The 13,837-nt window shown below is 48.6% G+C and overlaps 1 protein-coding gene across 1 annotated transcript; it reads right to left on the bottom strand.

The window, feature by feature from the left end:
- Positions 1-4,215: 4,215 nt before the first annotated feature.
- Positions 4,216-5,511, bottom strand: LOC147345085 (apoptosis-associated speck-like protein containing a CARD). The gene is made up of 3 exons (XM_086374819.1): positions 5,210-5,511; positions 4,927-4,983; positions 4,216-4,579 (listed from the first exon to the last, which is right to left on the bottom strand). Exons 1-3 carry the CDS (start codon positions 5,481-5,483, stop codon positions 4,323-4,325), a joined length of 588 nt encoding a protein of 195 aa, XP_086230945.1. The 5' UTR covers positions 5,484-5,511; the 3' UTR covers positions 4,216-4,322.
- Positions 5,512-13,837: the final 8,326 nt, after the last annotated feature.

Raw genomic sequence — 13,837 nt, 5'->3', positions numbered from 1 at the left:
GGTCTGATTGGAGATTGCTTGTGTAGTGGGGGACCAAGCTCAGGCGATTCTGGATAGAGAATGCCAAGGAGGGAGAAGAAACCAGGGAAGAAGAAACAAGGGAACAAGGAGCCAGGCTTTTCAGGCAGCGTCCTGCAGGCGTGCCACAGGGTGGCAGCGTTGCACCCGCGCTGCTTCCCAGTAGCTGTTCCCGGCAGGATCCTTGGGGCTCTGCAGTGCAGACCACTCAGGGTTAAGAACTTGTCTTAGATTTAGCCTGATGGCCACTTTTTAAAAAATTCTGTTGAAGGATTATTAAAGTATTGTAATGGTTTTTGCCATACATCAGCCATGGGTACTTTGTTTTGTTTCCCAGAATTAGAAGGGGAGTGGCCCCATCCTGTGTGCTCTTTGCCTGAATGAAAGTGAAAAGTGTTGGCCCTGTCAGACTCGTTGGCCCCATGGGGTGTAACCCACCAGGCTCCTCTGTCCATGGAATTCTCCAGGCAAGAATACTGGAATGGGTAGCTGTTCTGGGCTCCAGGGGATCTTCCCAACCCAGGAATTGAACCAGGGTCTCCTGCAATGCAGGTAGATTCTTTATCAGCTGAACTACCAGGGAAGCCCACTGGAGTAGGTAGCCATTCTCTTCTGTAGGGGATCTTTCCGACCCAGGTATCAAACCCAGGTCTCCTGCATTGCAGGCAGATTCTTTGCTGTCTGATTCACCAGCAAGCCAAATCCCTGAAAAAAGTGGCAGTGTAGTTGCTCAGTAGTTTCTGACTGCAACCCCATGGACTGTAGCCTGGTAGGCTCCTCTGTCCGTTGGGATTCTCTAGGCAAGAATTGTGGAGTGGGTTGCTGTTCCCTTCTCCAGGGAGTCTTCTGACTGAGGGATCAAACCCAGGTCTCCAGTGTTGCAGACAGATTCTTTACCATTGGAGCCACGAGGAGGGCTGGCTTCTGCAAACCTTGGCCGTCTGACCAAGGTGGCAAAGCAAGTCCTCTCTGGCAATGTGTCTTAAGTTGGATATACACGTGAACCCACTTGGCAGTGGGTTCTGATTTAGCTTGGAGGTCCCTGTGGGGTACAAGTTCTCTAGCAATGCTGATGGTGCTGTTTGAGCAGCACACACTTAGAGCCAGACTCTGAAGTTCTGTAGGGACTCGTCTGCTCACCACCCCCCACCCCCCGCCCCCTCTGTGAAGGGGAACTTGATTTTGTATAAAACTTTCTCTGTAGACAGTTTGAGCCAGGAGCTAAGAAAAAGGTCACTCAGGGAAGGCTGGGCCCTGCATATGGGTTTTTCTAGTTAGCACAGGCCCAGCTAACACAGACGATTTGTTCCATTTGCTCTTATTTCAGTCTTGTGATGCTTAGAGGTTTGGGCAGAAAATGTCCATTGTTTCCGGTGCTTTTTGGAGCCATTGAACTAGGAACAAAAGTATCCTGGAGATCACTGTTGACACTAATGGGCCAGTTGCTGCTAAGTGATGAGTTACGTCCTGTTATCCTTACTTTATAGCTGGAGATGCTGAGGTACAAACTGACCTTACGTTTCATAACTGGTGAGTGAGGTGGACCAGAGATTTGAATATTATTTGGCTGTAGAAGTTGTGTCCTTAACTAGTATGCTGTGGCTGGTAGAACTGAGCCTCACCCTACACTCCCTCCCTCCCCACCCCAATAAAAAGGAAAAAGAAAGCCCCCAAGAAGTCTTTGAACTTAGGGGAGCTGTTTCTTAGACCCTTGTCTTGCCTCAGGCCTGTACTGGATTTCGTAGCTGCTCTGTTTGAGCATCTGCTGTGCAGGGAAGTGTTAGTTATGGCTCCATCTCCATAACATTAAGTTTCTATGAAGTCTTTAAAAAAAAAATTACCTATTAGACACTAGACATACACAGTAACTGCTATTTATTATTTTTCAAATTCAAAGCATGACACAGGTTGAAAAGGTGTCTTTTGGGGGGAGTTTAATGGGGGAGCCCAGTGTAAAAATATGACAGTGTGGTTCGCTCTACCACAGGGCAGTAGGTGGGAGTGCTGCTGGAGCCCAGAGGAAGGCCACCTGTGGGCATGCGAGGACCGGGGCGGGGTTTCAAGGTGTCCAGGTCTAAGGGCCCAGGGTGTGCTAGGTAGGGCATGGGGTGTGAGGAAGCAGTGTTGGGATCCGGGGCTATGTGATGAGAAAGGCAGGAGAGGTTGGATGGGGTTATTCAGGGTCCGGCCGGAAGGCGGGCTCAGGTGTCCTAGTGTTAGGAGGGAGTCCATTTCCATCATCAGTTTTGATCACTCAGGCCCTTGATGGTGTTTGACCAGAAGCAGGGAGGTCAGAGGCCTGCTGTGGGTAAGACATGAAGGAATAAACCAGATGGGGGCAGTGAAGGTATTTGGATGTGAGCTGAAAGAATGACTCCATCTGGGCCTTATGGAACATGCTAGGGTTTCTTGTTTTCTGGTTAGGCTGCGGCTGTTGTCATATGTCAGGGTACAAGCATAGTAAAAGGAAGACAACTTCTGGTTTGGAAAGTGGTAAGGTTGTTGTAGAACATAAGTGAACAGATGTCTCAGGTTGAATAAGCCTTGGTTTATAGATTTAAGACTTGGCAGAAAAGGGCTGAGATGCAATGGGGAGCACCTGCATTCATTTTATTGGGTGGCTAGCGACAAGATGAGTCCACGGGGTCCTGAGTGTTGGGACTGAGGGGGACACTGGGGGAAGCTCAGCTTTCCTCTTGGAGTCCTAAATACCATTAGAAGCAGTCTCACGTGACTGCGTAGCCTTGACAGTGGCCATTAGCTTAGCTTCTTGGTAGCTTCCTCCTACAGCAAACCACTTGTTTTCTCCCATTGCTCTAGTGATTCAGTAATCAGAGTAGGGAAACATTTCACAGACTGTGTGTGGTGGGGGTGGGGTGGGCGTGGAGAATAAACACTGCATTTGCTCGTTCTTGTGTCTAGGGAAGGTATTCCAAGTGAAGCCTTCATATGGCTTTGTTCATTCTGCGCTGGTGTGTCATTGTGAATGGCACACCCTGGACTGTCATACCTGCATCCCCAAGTTCTGATGATCTGACTCCTGTGTATGGAGTATCTGACCTCCTTGGTGTCTGCCTGTTGCTTTGCATCCACTCCTCCAAGCCAGAAAGAATTGGGGTGCAAAGTGTACCCAGGATGTGATCTTAGGATGCTGGTTCCGTAACAGCCTCTGGAAAGACTCCTTAAGGTGCTGTTTTCTAGAAATAAATACTATTTTCTTTTGTTGACACAATTCCATCAAGAGAAGAAACAGCTGCTGGAAGTCATTTCCTGAAGTTTTGCTTTTGTGTTTGGCATGTTTTCTGGGCAAAGTGTAACCTATAATCCCTTTTTGCAGGGAGTGGGAGGGAGCAGCCAAGCCCACTGGTGTCAGTGGCTGAAGGAACCCTAGGAATACTTGCTTTGTGTTCTCCTGTTGGTGGCTCAGACGGTGAAGTGTCTGCTTACAATGCAGGAGACCCAGGTTCAATTCCTGGGTCGGGAAGGTCTCCTGGAGAAGGGAATAGCAACCCACTCCAGTATTCTTATTTTTTTAGGCTTCCCTGGTGGCTCAGATTAAAATGTCTGCCTCCAATGCGAGAGACCCAGGTTCGATCCCTGGGTCAGGAAGATCCCCTGGAGAAGGAAATGACAACCCACTCCAGTATTCTTGCCTGGAGAATCCCATGGACGGAGGAGCCTGGTGGGCTACAGTCCACGGGGTCACAAAGAGTCAGACATGACTGAGCGACTTCACTTTCACTTTTCACTTTCATCATTTCTCCTGAAAATGGCTCTAATTTTGCAGTTTTTTCCCTATGAAAAATGAAAGAGAAACTTTGTAGACTAGTCTGTTTCTAAATGCATCTGTCAGATCTTGTTCAGTCCCTAGTCGTGTCTGACTCTTGGTGACCCCATGGACTGCGGCATGCCAGGCTTCCTTTTTCAAATCCGGCCCCCCACAATTCCAGGCCCTTTGATCGTATCTCTATTTTAATTTTTAGACCTTGGCCACAAGGTTAACTCATGGTTCACAGGTCTCAAGGGCAGACCCTTTAGGGTGGCATCGAAGGAGCCACCAAATGGTGAATGAGGGACTATTCCGTGTGACTTGAGGCAGGAAGGGTGAAGTGTTTGGGGAGCCTGCTGCCCTGCACGTGGATATGGTAGCTCAGGTCCACATGTGCTTCCAGGCTGCAAGTAGGAAAACACACCAAGTACAAGTGGGATTTTCATGTATTGTGTATGAGAAAATCAGAGATTCCAAATAAGTTGGCTGGAACAGCCAGGGGTGGTATGTGGGAGCCATTGCTGGAGAAGGAGCCTCAGCTCTGCTCCAGGTCGTCCACCAGGTAGGGCTGGGTGTCCCTCAGCGCCTGGAGGAGCAGATCCTTGCAGGTCATATTCCAGGCTGGAGAAAAGCTGAAGAGCTTCCTCATCTTGTCCGAACTAGTGCGCTCCGCCCGCACTGCCTGGTACTGCTCCTCTGTCAGGACCTTCCCATACAGGGCATCCAGCACCCCATCCACGACTGTGACCCGTGCGATGAGAGCCGCCCGATGCTGGTCCACAAAGTGCAGTCCTGGGGCGAGAGGGAGGAGAGGGGCGGAGCTGGCACCCAGGGTGGGCACTGGAGCCTGTCTGTCCCTCTTGAACACTTTTCCTTCAAGTTGCCCTGAATGCAAACCCAAGGGGCAGGGCTCAACAGGACCTACAGAGAGTGGGATGCCAGGCTTCCATTTTAACCTTACCTCTTTTTCAGCCAGACTTGGCCCCAGGAGTGTGAGTAGGTGAGTGGGAAGAGTTGGCCTAACTTTGCACGCCCTGAATGCTCTTGGCCTTGACAACAGATTTAGGCTGTGCGGGGGTGTGGTGGGGCAGGGCTGGTGAGGTGCCCAGGTAGGTGAGGTCAGAGATTGAAGGCCTTACCTGGCTTGGCTGTCTTCTGGAGAGGGTCCCTGACCTCGGCTAGCACGTTTCTAGGGCCTGTAAGAAAATGTTCAATGGTGTCTCCAATTCTTTCTGAAGTCTCGGTCCGGAAGCCAAGGTCAGTAGCCAGTGCAGGAAGCCTCCCCAGCAGGAGAAGTTTTTATGAAGGGGTAGGAGGAACAGGAAGCGAAAGTGCCCTGAGAGGCAAACAGGGCTGGGAGGAGGGTGCAGATGAAGGGAGACTGGCCTGGACCCCGGAGGAGTGTGGCGGGGGCGTGCTCACCCTTGCTCATGGTCTCCTGCAGCTGCTCCGCCACCTCCTGCATGCCCATGTCGCGAAGCACAAGCGCCGTGAGCTCGGCACCATACGCCTCCAGATAGTAGCTGACGAGCTTGTCGGTGAGGTCCACGGCATCCAGGGGCAGCAGGGTCCCCCGGGGGATGCGTCCATAGCCTTCCCGCAGCGGCACTGAAAGCAGCTTCATCTTGAACTTTTTGAGCTCGTCCGCTGTCAGGTTCTCTAGCGCATCCAGGATGGCATCGCGTGTGCACCCCATGTCTCCGGGGTCCTTCCGCTCCACTTCCGCTCACTCCGGGTGTCTGCCCTTTGGAAAGCCTTCTCTGGGGCGGGACCAGAAACTCCCCGCCTTCTCTCAATTCCTGTCTCTGCCCCAGAACGCTGCCCTCGGGTGTAAGACTTCCTACTATCCCGCACCTTCCCATCCTCTCCTGGCCATCGGGGGGCGCCCAGATCTCATCCTTTGGCTGATCTCTGAGGGGGGCGCCCAGGAGACCAGTGGAAAAGGGCTCATGGGTGGTGCCTGCTTCTCTAGGCTTGGACTAGCTAGCCAAATCAGGAACCTGGTTTACTGGAGCATCAGGGCTTTGAATCATGGAATTTTAGAGCCCTGAAATCTCCATGTTTCCCTAAATCTTAGCATCCCCTCTCACATGTCATAGAATCAGAACCCTAACAGCCAGAACCAGGTAGCTTCCCAAATTCCACAAACTGGGGAGAAATGAGGTGTCAAAAAGAGGGTATAGGTAACTATGTGTGTTTTCTCTCTTTGAGCCTCAGTTTCCTGATCTACAAAATGGGGATGATAACACGCCTTTGTCCACTTTGTAAATATTCCAACATAACATGGATTACCTGATGGTGCCTGAAAAAAGTGTGCTAGTTGCTCATTTGTGTCTGACAATTTGTGACCCCATGGACTGTAGTCCACCCGGTAGCCATTCCCTTCTCCAGGGGATCTTCCTGACCCAGGGAGTGAATTCAGGTCTCCTGCATTGCAGTGATATTCTTTACCATCTGAGCCAGCAGGGAAACCTGATGGTGCCTGAAACCTTGCCAAATACTTCCTGGGAGAGCCAGGATTTGGTCCCCCAGGAACTGAATTTCTTGGAAATTGATGACAAGAGACACTTGTAATGGTTGACAAAATTATTTGCTGAGGGGAAAGTCATGGGTAGAGAGCCATTCTGGGGTCAAGGGGCTTGACCCAGAAGAGTACATGCAAGGTGGTGTGGGTTGGTGTTGGAGGCCAAGCCGAGGCTGGAACCCTTCACTTGCCTTTCACGTGGCTGGGAGGGCCCTGCTGCTCTGCCCCTGTGGACCACACCAGCCTTATCTTGCACCACATCCTGCCCCCATTCTGTCTCTGAGTTCCAGCTACATTGTCCTTTCAGTTCCGCAAATGTGCCAGGGTCCTTTGCTTCTCCAAGCCTCGGCACATGCTATTCCCTTCACTTGGAACTCTCTTCCCTCATACTTTGTCTAACAAGCTCTCAAGATTTTAGGTCTTAAGGTAAATGTTACTTTCTCTGGAGACCAAGTTCAGACTCTCTCCAATTCAAAACACCTGCTACTTATTTGTAGCTCTCATAACAATTGTGACTATAAATTGCAACCAGCTCTGTGTATTTGTTTAGCATCAGTCTTCCCTAATAGGCTGTAAATATGCTTGTCCAGTTCATTGTTATAATCTGAAGCATCCAGAACAGTGCTGGGCCTATAGGAGCTCAATAAATCTTTTGTGGGATCAATAATGAGTGAATAGGCCTCATGGCTCAAGGGAGATACGATACCAGTAACTAAAGGTGGACCTTCCACACAGTGAAAGTGAAAGTCGCTCAGTCGTGTCCAACTCTTTGTGACCCCCATGGACTATACAGTCCATGGAATTCTCCAGGCCAGAATACTGGAGTGAGGAGCCATTCCCTTCTCCAGGGGATCTTCCCAACCCAGGGATTGAACCCAGGTCTTCTGCATTGCAGGCGGATTCTTTACTAGCTGAGCCACAAGGGAAGCCCTACCTTCCACATAAGCTCTTCAGAAAGAGGCAGTTTTGGGAATTCCCTGCCAGTCTAGTGGTTAGGACTCAATGCTTTCACTGCTGTGGGCTTGAAGCCATACAGTCTTCAGTTTCAATCCTGGCTCTTTCCTAGGTGGGTATAGGGATCCTACATTTCCCCCTGTCAGCTGGGTTGTAACGATTGCCATTCCTTCTAGTGCTGTGATCTTGACATTATTAGACATTTATTCGCTTAGTGGGTACCCATCTCCCCACCAAAACGTGAGTTCTAGGAGGGCAGGGACCTTGCCTGGTTCACTGATGAATCTCCAGCATCAAGAGAGTGCCTGGGAGGACTTCCTGGTGGTCCCGTGGTGAATCCACTTGCCAGTTCCGGGGACACGGTTCCCCCTGGTCTGGGAAGATTCCAGATGCTGCAGGGCAGCTAGCCCATGTGCTCTTGAGCCCATGCTCTGCAACAACAGAAGCCACCGCAAGGAGAAGCCTACGCACAGCAAGTAGAGACTAGCCCCTGCTTGCCCCAACTAGAGAAAGCTCACAAGCAGCAACAAACACCCAGCACAGCCAAATACAAGTTAAAAATAAAATAGAGTTTGACTTAAAAAAAGAGTGCCTGAGAGAGCAGATGCTCAGTGAAGATTTGCTGAATGAAGAAATGACTGAGGCTGTGTTTATGTGCAACACGTATTCAAGAGCTTCCGGCAGAGTAGCAGGGCCTGCTCCCCATCCATGTGCATGCTGCCCTCCATGGGCTGGGCTGGGGAGTACTGTGTACCAATATCCTCACCATGGGTGGCACTTATGGTCCAGCAGCCAATGTTCCCTGAGCCTCTCCATTGATTTTTGTGCACTGTGGCCAGAAGGCTACATCTTCCTAGTCCACATATTGATCCTGTCCCTCCTCTGCTTGTAAACCTCCTGTGATCTCAGTGCCCCCAGAATCAAGTCCAAGCTCTCTGGCAGGGCCTTTACGGCTCTTGCTAACTGCCTCAGCAGCACCGTTGGCCTCTGGACTTCTGCAAGTGCGGAAGTTGCTCTCTGCTTGGCCTCTTTCTCCTCCTGGTCTGCTTGATGTGTTCCTGCTCTCCTCCAAGATGCATCAGGAGTCACTTTGTCTAAGAAATAATAAAAATATGAGCCCTGTATATAGTCTGTGATCCTTCACATGCAGTATTTCTCAGCCTCCCAACAGTCCCTTTGGGATAGGGAACAGTGGCCCTCTTGTAAGTGAGAAGAGGCTCAGAGAGGTTGAAGGACTTGCCCAAGGTCATATAACTGAGGGACCATGCAGGTTGGCTGGCTGGCTTCTGGGCCTGGCCTCTGTCTGCTCTTCCCAGTTGGCTTTTCTGTTCTCTCTGTGCAAAATGAATTATCCCTTGGCCACACTGGCTGGATACCCCTCTGATCCCTTTCTCACTGTCATACAGTTGTCTGGTCACTCTGCTTTCCTCACCAGACTGAGGGCTCCTTGAAGACCCTTTCAGGTCCACAGCACCCAGCACAAGACTGAACAGATTCTGCCTCAGTGAGACTTCATGAAATGACAAATGAATCCGAGAGTCTAGAATCATAGAAACCTGTTCCTCATCCAGGGGGTCGAGTCAGACATGACTGAGCACACATGCATGCACACGCACACACACACACGTGTAACTGAATCACTTTGTTGGACACCTGAAACATTGTAAGTCAACTATACTTCAATAAAAAATTTAAAAATTAAGAAAAAATTTTAAAGATCTACTATGTACTCAGCCTCATGGTAGGTGCTGTAGGAGACTAAGAACAGTAACAGTAGCTTCCATTTTTCAAATTTACTATATTCCAGGCATGTGCTAAGCACTTAACATGCATAATCTCACTTAATTCTCCCAACAGCCCCATGAGGTATGTGTGTCTGTCCCCCTTTACAGAGGAGGAAACTGAAGTTTTCAGAAAGCCCTCTGAAAGCCTGCCCTGGTGAAACATGAGGAAATATAGATGGAGCCACCTGACTCCTGGGCTCAAATTCCAAACTACATCCTAAAAGTACCACTTTTGTTTTCAAAAATTGACAAATTCCAATGCAACCTAATGTACACCAACAGAGGAACGGATAAAGAAGATGTGGTACATATATACAATGGACTATTACTCAGCAATAAAAAGGAACAAAATCGCACCATTTGCAGAGATGTGGATGGACCAAGAGATTGTCACACAGAATGGAGTAAGTCAGAAGGGGAAAAACAAATATCGCATTTAATGCATATGTATGGAATCTAGAAAAATGGTATAGATAAACTTATTTGCAAAGCAGAGACAGAGACCCAAGCATAGAGAACAAAAGTATGGATACTAAAGTGGAAGGGATGGTGGGGTGGATTGGGAGATTGGGACTGACATATATACACCACTATGTATAAAATAGATAACTAATGAGAACCTACTGTATAGCAGAGAGAGCTCTACTCAGGGTTCTACGGTGACCTAAAGGCAAGAAAATCCAAAAATCCAAGAGGATATTTGTATACATATGGCTGATTCACTTTGCTGCACAGCAGAAGCTAACACAATATTGTAAAGCAACTATACTCCAATAAAAAAGGGAAAAAAATTGTATGTTTATGACAAAAAAAAAATGATAGGTTTCTTAGAGAGATAATGCATCTGGGAACATAAGCCTCCTCCAGACTGTCCGGACATGCCCTTAGGAGGGCAGATGTTGCAATACTAGAAAGGATACTGTTAATATTCTCCTCTTGGCAGAATGCTCGAGAAACTTAGAGAGCACATTCAGAAGACCGTGGAATAGTGGGAAAAGCAAGTGATGAGGGGTATCAGACCCACTCAGATTGGGTTCCCAAACCCTCTGCCTCTTCACTGCATGACTCAGTGTGGTCACAGCCCTTCTCTGGAGTCTGCACTCACCAGGCCACAGGTATTGGTGCTCTGAGAACAGTGGCTTCTCCAGGGAACCCCCAGGAGGTAGACCCAGAGCCAGCTCATTTTTGGAGATTGGAGAGTGGCTTTCCCTTGTGGAGGTGGGGGATAGGAGCCCTGGGCAACTCTCTGGGAAGCCATGGGAATCCCTGCTCCCTTGACCCTCCTTTTCTGGGGGAAGTACTCAGAGTTCTGAGTTTTGACTCCTGGCAGGAAAGAACCACCAGGTCTCACCTCAGGCCAAGCTTCTTGCCCCCCTGCACTAAACCAGACCAGCTGGGGTTGGTAAGATGTTTCCTGGGTGTGACCTGACCCCTTGCCCCCAACAGAAGTAATTCTTTGATTGCTGGAGCCAGATTGCCCCCCTGGGGCCAGAAGGACCATAGATTGCCAAGACATGGGGCAAGGCATTTAATCTTTTTGTGCCTCATGGCTTCAGTTAAGATAGGAGCAATGATGGGATTGTTATGAGGTTATAAATGGATTAAGAATTGTGTAGTGCTTGGAACAGGGCTAGTACAGACTGCTTTTGTCATTGTTACAGTTTCTTAGCCTAAGTTTCCCAATCGGTGAAGTGGGGATGGTGTTATTGACCCTAATGGAGTGTAAGGAAGATGCATTGGAAAAATTAATAGTAGTAATTGTAATAATATCAATGTCAACATTTATTGAACATTTTGTATGGGCCTGACATTGTTCAAAAAGTTTTCTATGAATTGGCCTGTTGAATCTTCATAACAATCCAATAGTCTTGATAATAATCCTGATGTGATCCCTATTTTACAGATGAGAAAATCAGGTTGAATGACTTGCCCAAGGTCACACAGTGAGGAAAGAGCAGAGTCAAGATTTGAATGCTGTAGTGGCAGTTGTCAGGGGGCTTCCCAGGTGGCTCAGTGGTAAAGAATCTGCCTGCCAATGCAGGAGATGCAAAAGATGCGGGTTCAATCCCTGGGTCGAGCAGATCCCCTGGAGGAGGAAAGTGAAAGTGAAAGTGCCGGACTCTTTTCGACCCCATGGAGAGTAGCCTGCACCAAGCTCCTCCATTCATGGGATTTTCAAGGCAAGAGTACTGGAGTGGGTTGCCATTTCCTTCTCCAGGGAATCTTCCCAACCAGGGATTGAACCTAGGTCTCTCACACTGTGGACAGACGCAGGAGATGCAAAAGATGCGGGTTCAGTCCCTGGGTCGAGCAGATCCCCTGGAGGAGGAAGTGGCAACCTATTCCAGTATTCTTGCCTGGGAAATCCCAGGGACAGAGGAGCCTGACGGGCTACAACCCATGGGGTCCCAAAGAGTTGGACATGACTGAACACACACACACACACACACACACACACACACACACACACTGGCAGTCATAGCTTCCTAAATCGTTGGTGCCAGAACACTCTGCTTGGTGTTTACTCAGTTTATTACCTATTTAGTTTATTATTTATCTAGATAATAATTTCATCCTCATAACAAACTTCCAGGAATGAGGTTATTATCCTGCTGCCGCTGCTGCTAAGTCACTTCAGTCGTGTCCGACTCTGTGCGACCCCATAGATGGCAGCCCACCAGGCTCCCCCGTCCCTGGGATTCTCCAGGCAAGAACACTGGAGTGGGTTGCCATTTCCTTCTCCAATGCATGAAAATGAAAAGTGAAAGTGAAGTTGCTCAGTCGTGTCCGACCCTCAGCGACCCCATGGACTGCAGCCTTCCAGGCTCCTCCGTCCATGGGCTTTTCCAGGCAGGAGTACTGGAGTGGGGGTTATTATCCTACTTATCCTTATATTGTAGCTGAAAGATGCTGCAGGTGGGCTCTCATCTCCAACCCGCTTCCTGTTTGGAGAAGTGGAACTTCCCTGGATTTCTCAGGGTTCTGGGAAAAAGCCCTACCTCCCTACCTCCCTATGGTTATCCACATAATCAGGAGAATTAAATCTGTAGTCATTTATATAGTTAATTTAGTTCAGTTTAGTTCATTTGCTCAGTCGTGTCTGACTCTTTGCAGCCCCAGGGACTGCAGCATGCCAGGCTTCCCTGCCCATCACCAACTCCCAGGGCTTGCTCAAACTCATGTCCATCAAGTCAGTGAGGCCGTCCAACCATCTTATCCTCTGTCATCCCTGTCTCCTCCTGCCTTCAATCTTTCTCAGCATCAGGGGCTTTTCCAATGAGTCAGTTCTTCGCATTAGGTGGCCAAAGTATTGGAGTTTCGGCTTCAGCATCAGTCTTTCCAATGAATATTCAGGACTGATTTCCTTTAGGATGGACTGGTTGGATCTCCTTGCAGTCCAAGGGACTCTCAAGAGTCTTTTCCAACACCACAGTTCAAAACCATCAGTTCTTTGGTGCTCAGCTTTCTTTATGGTCCGGCTCTCATATCCACACATAACTACTCGACCTTTGTTGGCAAAGTAATGTCTCTGCTTTTTAATATGCTGTCTAGGTTGGTCATAGCTTTTCTTCCAAGAAGCAAGCGTCTTTTAATTTCATGGCTGCAATCACCATCTGCAGTGATTTTAAGAGCCCAAGAAAATAAAGTCTGTCACTGTTTCCATTGTTTCCCCATCTATTTGCCATGAAGTGATGGGACCAGATGCTATGATCTTATTTTTTTGAATGTTGAGTTTTAAGCCAACTTTTTCACTCTCCTCTTTCATTCATCAAGAGGCTCTTTAGTTCCTCTTCACTTTCTGCCATAAGGATGGTGCTATATAATACAGCTTTTAATATAGTTAATTGCTCTCATCCAAAAGAATCATAAAACCTCACTTATCTCTTCCTGAGACGCCCAAATTATTACAGCCTGAGCAAAGTTCCCAGATTAAGCTCCCAAGGTACCAGGAAGCCTGGAGCAGCTTCCTAAACTGGCCAGCATGCAACATGCAAGAACTTAACATGCAAGCGTTTAAGGAATGAGGGACTTCCCTGGTGGTCCAGTGGTTAAGAATCTGCCTCACAATGCAGGGGGCATGGGTTTGATTCCTAGTCGGGGAGTTAAAATCCCATATGTGTGTGTATTCAGTCACTCAGTCATGTCCAACTCTTAGCGACCCCATGGACTGTACCCGCCCCCTGCCCTGCCCTCCCCCCCCATCAGGCTCCTCTGTCCATGGGATTTTCCTGGCACTATAATGAAGTGGGTTGCCATTTCCTCCTCCAGGAGAAAGATCCCACATGCTGCAGAGCAACTAAGTCCAAGCACCACATCTAGAGTGCGCCATAATGAAAGATTCCAAATGATGCAATGAAGATTCTGGCATGCAGCAGCCAAGACCCAATGCAGCCAAATTAATTAATTAACTAAAAATAAAGATGGAATGAGCTGCAGAACTCAGAGGCGAGCCACAAAAGAGAAGGTGTGCTAGGAGCTCTCTGGCTTCTGGGGAGATTTATTTACTTGCCAAAAAGCTGGAGTGTGATGACCTTGAAGAAGGGGAGGGGGGGACAGCTGCCTCCTCCTTTATAATCAGGGGAAATAATTCCACCTTGTTTCTGTGGTGGGGGTGTCTGGTTACTCTCGTGGGACAATTGATCTGACCCTTATGGAAACTCAGACTAAAAGAAACAGAGTGGTCGAGGGGGAAATAAATCCAGGAAAATGCTGAGAGGTCAGAAGAGAAGGACAGAGGGAGTCCTTGTGATTTTTCATTCATTGAGTGTTTACTGAGCAACTGCTGTG

This window comes from Bos grunniens, chromosome 25, assembly GCF_055505025.1.
Source record: "Bos grunniens cultivar Pamir isolate PY7600 chromosome 25, Bosgru_T2T1.0, whole genome shotgun sequence".
Lineage (NCBI taxonomy): Eukaryota > Metazoa > Chordata > Mammalia > Artiodactyla > Bovidae > Bos > Bos grunniens.
Note: the sequence above shows the minus strand (reverse complement) of the source record. Positions and strands in the feature narration are given on the sequence as shown.

Excerpts from the sequence above, each read along its gene's own strand:
- LOC147345085 (XM_086374819.1), bottom strand. The coding sequence starts at position 5,483 with ATGGGGTGCACACGCGATGCCATCCTGGATGCGCTAGAGAACCTGACA. Across the intron at positions 4,984-5,209 it reads GCAGGAGACCATGAGCAAGG|GCCCTAGAAACGTGCTAGCC; the intron begins GTGAGCACGCCC and ends ATTTTCTTACAG. Across the intron at positions 4,580-4,926 it reads CCAGAAGACAGCCAAGCCAG|GACTGCACTTTGTGGACCAG; the intron begins GTAAGGCCTTCA and ends CTCTCGCCCCAG.